The sequence below is a fragment of the Morone saxatilis genome, unplaced genomic scaffold (genome assembly GCF_004916995.1).
Source record: "Morone saxatilis isolate NCDOM2014 unplaced genomic scaffold, NCSU_SB_2.0 Contig1, whole genome shotgun sequence".
Classification (NCBI taxonomy): Eukaryota; Metazoa; Chordata; class Actinopteri; family Moronidae; genus Morone; species Morone saxatilis.
Genome location: NW_023339651.1, coordinates 10,488,162 through 10,494,625, shown reverse-complemented (window position 1 = coordinate 10,494,625; position 6,464 = coordinate 10,488,162). Strand labels below are relative to the sequence as shown.

The window sequence follows — 6,464 nt, the reverse complement described above, 5'->3', positions numbered from 1 at the left end:
CACACCCACACCCACACACACAGAAGGCTCAGTCATTCAGTCAGTCTGTCAGTAATATGGGGAGCAGAACTAACAGAGAATAAATCATTTTTCCGCAGCAGGGCCTACCCTGAACAAAGAGCCTGTGTGTATGTGTTTCTAAGGATGTGTGTGTTGGTCTATTAACATATTCCTTCAACAAATTATGCATCTGTCAAGCATAACTGGCACAACATTTCAACCCAAACACAGGAGAGCAAAAGCCAAGAACAATTCTTCTCCGTTGAACCAAGAATCAATCAAGTGATTTCTACCACTGCAGCTTTTGAGTATCACACTTTTTCTTGTGGGAGAAAAAGGTTGCTTCAAAAGCCAAACCACATACAAACCCAATGCCTTATCATCTGTGGAAATTCCATGTCATTATAAAGCAAAACGCCAGTGATGTAAGGCCATGAACACAATAAAGATTAAATAGTTCCCACTGCAACATATTTCCTAAACTTGTAAAAAGGCAACCCTAATAACCCCTGGCTTAGGATGATTATGGAAAACGTGTATAATTGCACTGATTAACACTGCAAACTTACTCGAAATCCTTCTGAGATGCACTGGTAAAGTCCTCCCTTAACAGGAGAGCGTTAACAGTAGCCTGGGTGTGAAAGATAAACTATCCAAGACCTGAGAAGTTCACTGCATTGCTGTCTGGATTCTATGTTTTCATCAACTTTTACAGCACATTTGAGTGCTGCGATTAAAAGGCAGTCTTATGAAATTCATACATAGAGTCTGTGTTTTCATTCTCTTACCTGCTGTAGCTTAACTCCAACAAGACGTAGTATCTCCCTGTAGACTCTTAATTCTTTTCCCCCACCGCGCATTAAGATTGGCCATACATCCTTCTTGCTGGGTCGACGTGTCCTGCGATAAACAACCACCTCCCAGACCTCCTCTGAGATGCGTCCAGACGGCAGTGTCTTGACAATTGCTCTGGTTCCAGTACACACTGACTTGGTCACCTTTTGGAGGGAGGGAAAGTATATCAGCAGGACTCATTGTTTAGAAGCATACTATAAATGAACGCTGTCAAGAGAGATAAAAAAAAAACAAAAAAAACAAGTCCAAAATACACACAACTGTTCAAGATACAAAGGGAAAAGGAATCTTGCATATAAATACCTTTTGATTATTCTTGAAGAAACGCCTCACCAGGACAGTGGAACGCTCTTTACGGTTCCTAATAAACTCTGTGCTATCCAAGAGACCTTCTCCATCGCCCTCATCACTGCCACTCGAGTGGCCACTATAGTTCCTGGCCACTCGAGAGGATGACCTCTCCTCGTTCCTCAGGGTTGTTGTCATGGTTTCTAGAGATGCCCGTCGTAGGAATAGTTTCTCCAGGGAGCATTTGTTAACCCTGGGCCTTCGGTTGAGCCTCTCTAAACTCGAGTAGCCATCTTTCAGGCGGTGCCGGTGGATGTGTCCATTTTGGTGATGCTGCCGGTGGTTGGCAGAGGGGGAACTACAGGGAGAGGACACCAAAGAGTTCGGTTCACTGGATGGACTGCACCAAGGTGAGAGGTAGGGGGATGTCTAGAAGCAGAAAACACAGCAAATTAAAACAGTCTTAATTATGTTTCTGTAGAGCTAACTTAGAAGTGCCTTGAACGGGCTATCTCGTCGGGCAAACCATTGTGTGTAAACACAACGTAAACACTGTGATGTTTTCTCATCTTGAGCAAAAAAAACAAGCATTTTAGAGCACATAACTCAGCCTTGGTGCTGCAGCCAAATGTACACAATTTGCTAGTAACCTCCTTTATTACCTTGTGGAAAGCCAGCGTAGACACAGGCAGGCTGCTGCGGCGGATGTGTCGCCGTACAGGGCTGGAGCTGGGGCTTGGACTGGATCTGGGGCTGTGGCAACAGTAGATGTTTGGACTCATGTAAAGGCTAGACATAGTGCAGGAGCCATGGGTGCTGCCAGTTCTGTTTCTGCCTGCATCCACACCCTCTCCTGAGGTGTCCAGCTGGCATGGAGATCCCTCTGAACCTTTCCCAGGTATTGGAGTAACCGTGTTAGTTAGTCCTTCAATTCTCTTGCCAGCCGGAGGCTCTGGATAAAGTTTCTCTTCAGTCCTCAAAACTTTTGAGCTGTAATCCAAACACTCAGGTCCCTCGTCCAAAATTGTCCCTTTCCCACTGTCACATGACAACTTCCTATATAAGAGGAGGGAAGGGCTGCTCCGCTGTTTTGACTGCCACAATTGGTCACCGTGTCGCTGTAGTTCTTGGCTGTTACTTGCATGTCTGGATTCCCTGCTGGGTCGACTCCCAGCAGACGGAGGTGAAGCACGCTGAGCCAGAACTGCAGCCCCGACCTGTGTCTGATTTTCTTCAGTAGCCATCCCTGGAGCGTCCCGCTTTATCCTTTGTTTTGCTGCAGCTTTGAAAACAATTGATGACAGTTAAGCAGGAGAAATCTAACCCAACAGCATTTAGAAGAACTTCAGAATTTGGCTTGTGTTCGTTATTTATCTAAAATTGATTGCATTTAAACCAATCTGTGATGCAAGCATCAGTCAAACACATTTCTCTAAGACTTCGTAACATTTGAGAAGCGACATCTTCCATCTCAATTAGTGGCTCCACAGGGCAGCAAGAGGAAATGAAATTTGCTGAGGAAATGAAATTTGCAGACTTCAAAACCTATATATTATGTAAGGTGACAGCATGTTTAGAACTCAGCTGGTCTAGATGACTAATGATAGTGAGTCTAGCTCTCCCTGAATGGAGCATTTGCGCCCTTCTCTCCCGGGTATTCAAAAACATCTACTCTGTTTAAGCTAGATTAATCGACTGAAAGATGATTGACTTACATAAAACAAGTGCACCTTTACTTATCGCTAACATCAAAATACTTACTCTGATGATGAGAGAGATCCACTTCAGGTCATGCTACACGACAGACCCAAACGTTTTTAATTGAAGCGTGCCATCATGGTCATAGGCATGTGCTGGGGTAAACAATAACTTCCAGCTTCCAGTGACCTCTCGAGTAACTAAGACAGCACGTCCATACAGAGTGTGCTCTGGTGTGTGTTCTGTATGCGTGTTGTGGAAACAGAAGCTTGTGCAGCTGTACAAACCAGCAGATAGAAAAACCCACGGTGACCCTGGAGGACTGAGGAATTTCCTTGATAGTACGGTTCACAGTCACAGCTCACAAGGCCATGTGTGTGCCTGTGGGCGCTTGTTCTGATTGGTCCTGACATGTATCTGTAGCATAGTTATCCACTTGAAGGTCCTGAGAGACATAAAGAGAGACAAAACAGACACATCATTATTTACCTGGTTTTTACCTGGTTTCATTTTTAGGCTCCTTCACAATAAAATACATTTTCAACTCTCGTGCCATTAAAGCACATTCAAAGAGGATAGGGTGAGAAAGCTTGAAAGTTCAAGACTATACTATAAATGCAAAAACAAACTGAAAGACACATGAGAAATACATCTGACTAACCTTTTAAAAAATTCCAATTTTCTCTCAGTTCCTTCCGCACTCTCATCTTTCATTACATCAGCTTTCTTATCTATAACTATTCAACTAAAATCACTGCACAGAGATTGAGCCATTGTGACTGAAACAACTGAAACAACAACTACTACATTTAAGCAGGAAGGAACAACACTTCAAAACGACTGACTTTCTGGGACAATAACAATTAAAATTTTTATCCCCATTTCCTAAGATGATGTATGAAGTATAGGACATGTTATGTGGTTGGTATATTTTAAGTGAACACTACCAAAGAACCAATAATGAACAGCCTGCCATGAGGTCTAAAGAATAGATCCTGTGCCTAGATACTCCCACATTTATCATCAATCATCATAAACAGGTGAATAAGAACAACTGTTGGATTGGTGCAACCTAACTGGTATCAGAGAATGGTTTCAGTGCCAGCTCTCTATGATGTGATGTCAAACTTCAGAACAGGGGCACGTGGTGGTTTAGGGATTAAGGCGACAACCATGAACTTAAAGAAGTCCTCCATTTACATCTGACTGGGATCTTTTGCTGCGTTGCAATCCTCCTCTATCTCTCTCCCTCTCTCTCTCCTTGGTGTTGTTTCCTGTCATCACTTTACCATCTACTGTTAATAAAGGAATCAAAGAAATACTTAGTAAATACTTAAAAAGCAACATAACAAAACAAAAAACACCTTAGATTAAAATGAGGCCGGTGAGTCTTTTTGGATTTCAGGAAGTGTGTGTGCAATTGTGACGTATTTGAACTGTTATTAGATGTAAATGTAACAACATGCATTGATGTTGCAATGCTATATGCATGCGGTTCAAAGCCCAAAGAAGAAGAAGAGGGGGATGACTGTGTTGGGGATGTTTATGGTACTGGAAATACAAGACAGACGTCTTTAAAGAAAGCACATACTGAAATAAAAGTAGCCAATTATGCAAACTCAGAAGAATGCCATGAAAAAGGGAACGGTGCCTATGAAACAGTCCATTTGCAGTAGCTGGCTTTCATCACACACAGCTCAACAAGAAATAGGAAATGTTGTGTCTTTTTCAACACCTCAAAAAAAAAAAAAAAAAACGGATTTAAAAGGACCAGTGTGTTGGATGTAGTGGCATCTAGCGGTGTAGTTGCAAACTGCAACCAACTGGCCTCACTCTGTCCTTCCAACGGTGGCTGCGTCACTCGCTCTAAAGCGCTCCATCTATGGTGGTTCAACATGGCGGCCTCGGAACAAAAACACGATTCTTATTCCCAGGTAATTAAACACTCATGAAAACATACCTATGACCATTGTAGTCCATTTCTGCCAATGGATCCTCCTAAATGTTACACACTGGACCTCCAATTCCACTTACCAATCTAGAACAATGGTAGAGGAAGAAATCAGAGCTGGGCAGAGACTAGTTGTGCACCCTGCCCGCATCAAACACATCCATAACAGACACACTCACCCACAACATGCACGCATGCTAATTGTGTGGTTCTGGTGTCGTCACGGTGGCCAGCGATGAATACATCCCCAAAACTTGTGCCCCCAACCTCATAATTAGAGCCCTTAATTCCCTGCCAAAATGCGTGGGCCACAGCTGGAATGTGGGACTGTGTGTGTGTGTGTGAGAAAGAGTGAGAAATACAAATAGGGAGGACACACACACATCTATAATCAAGGTGTCTGTGTTGGATGTGTGCAGCCTCTTTTCAAGGCTCTGTGCTACATTCACGCAGACGGAAACAGACAAGTGCTCCATTCATGAGACGCAGCTCAGATGTTGCCTTTAAGGACACTGATTTGATAGCTCAAAAAGCTACGAGGACATTTTCATCCTTACACACATCTACAATGGAACGGGCAATGTTTGACTGGAGTTGCTGAGACAGTTTGAAAAGAATGAGCCACTCCTGTAGTAATAAATGGGAGGCCTGCCAAGATTCTGAATTTCCCAGAAACGAATAAACGTCTAGTAAAAATGAAGTATTGGAGTCGGCCAGTGAAGGTGGTTACATTTAGTATTTTTTATTCAGAATGGGCTTTAATAATCAATATAATGCAGCTAATAAAAAAAACTTAATTTTGCATGAAAAATGTGGAAAACTACTTGAGGAAAACCAGTTCTACCACATTTTTGTAGCAAGTCGACAGTGCAAAATAAGGCTGGTGGAAAGTGTGGATTTGTAGTCATTCATAAAACAGATGTTTTGCATATAAAGAATATTTGTCTTATCTTATCAAAAAATAATGAATACCAAAACAAAACCAAAACATTAGACGAGACGCAGACATGCAGTGTGAAACGAACTACAAGTTCAAAGGTGAATAATGGATTTCAGCTCGTCAGTTGCGCAATATGCCTCCGACCGAAACTGTAACACATGGGAGCAGCCTGCCCGGAGCGCCGCTGCTGATCACGAGCAGACACCTGACGACTGTTGACCTACTGACATGCTGAACAAGTTTTCTCACAACACCCTAGACAAAACACGACAAGGAACCTTTTCACCTGCGTTTTTGAGTGTTTGCGGGGAAAACTCCGCGGCGGTTGAGCTAAGCAGAATCGAGAAGCTCGCGTTTTTTATCAGCATGATATCAGCAATTGTGTCAGATTACAGATGAGGTTACGGTGTGAGCCCACCCCGATTCATAACAGAATCTCGCCTGCATGTGTCACAGTCAACTAACAGGTCCAACCAGATGTGTCAAAAGTACAAACACTTTTAGCCACTACGTGTGACAATGTGCATCATCCCTACCTGGTGCACTTTGTGTGTTGTAATTGCTAGAAATGAAACCCTAATCTTTTGGAATCAAATCATAAATGGGCACTTTTTTATCTTTCTTTTACTAATAATAATAATAATAAACAATAAACAACACTCAATAAGCGTTTGGGAACTGAGGACACTAATTGTTGAAGCTTTGTAGGTGGAATTCTTTCCCATTCTTGCT

General features: G+C 42.6%; 1 protein-coding gene across 10 annotated transcripts in view; it reads right to left on the bottom strand.

The window, feature by feature from the left end:
* Positions 1-6,464, bottom strand: part of plce1 (phospholipase C, epsilon 1) — a 75,752-nt gene that overhangs the window by 61,741 nt on the left and 7,547 nt on the right. For 9 of the 10 annotated variants that reach the window (XM_035660460.1, XM_035660470.1, XM_035660478.1 and 6 more), the window contains 4 exons: positions 2,905-3,286; positions 1,806-2,425; positions 1,159-1,572; positions 789-998 (listed from right to left, as the gene is read on the bottom strand). In XM_035660460.1, the coding sequence (XP_035516353.1) occupies positions 789-998; positions 1,159-1,572; positions 1,806-2,387 (1,206 nt within the window). In that variant the 5' untranslated portion in view covers positions 2,388-2,425; positions 2,905-3,286. The remainder of the gene's footprint in view (positions 1-788; positions 999-1,158; positions 1,573-1,805; positions 2,426-2,904; positions 3,287-6,464) is intronic. The other variant, XM_035660486.1, reaches the window with a different exon arrangement.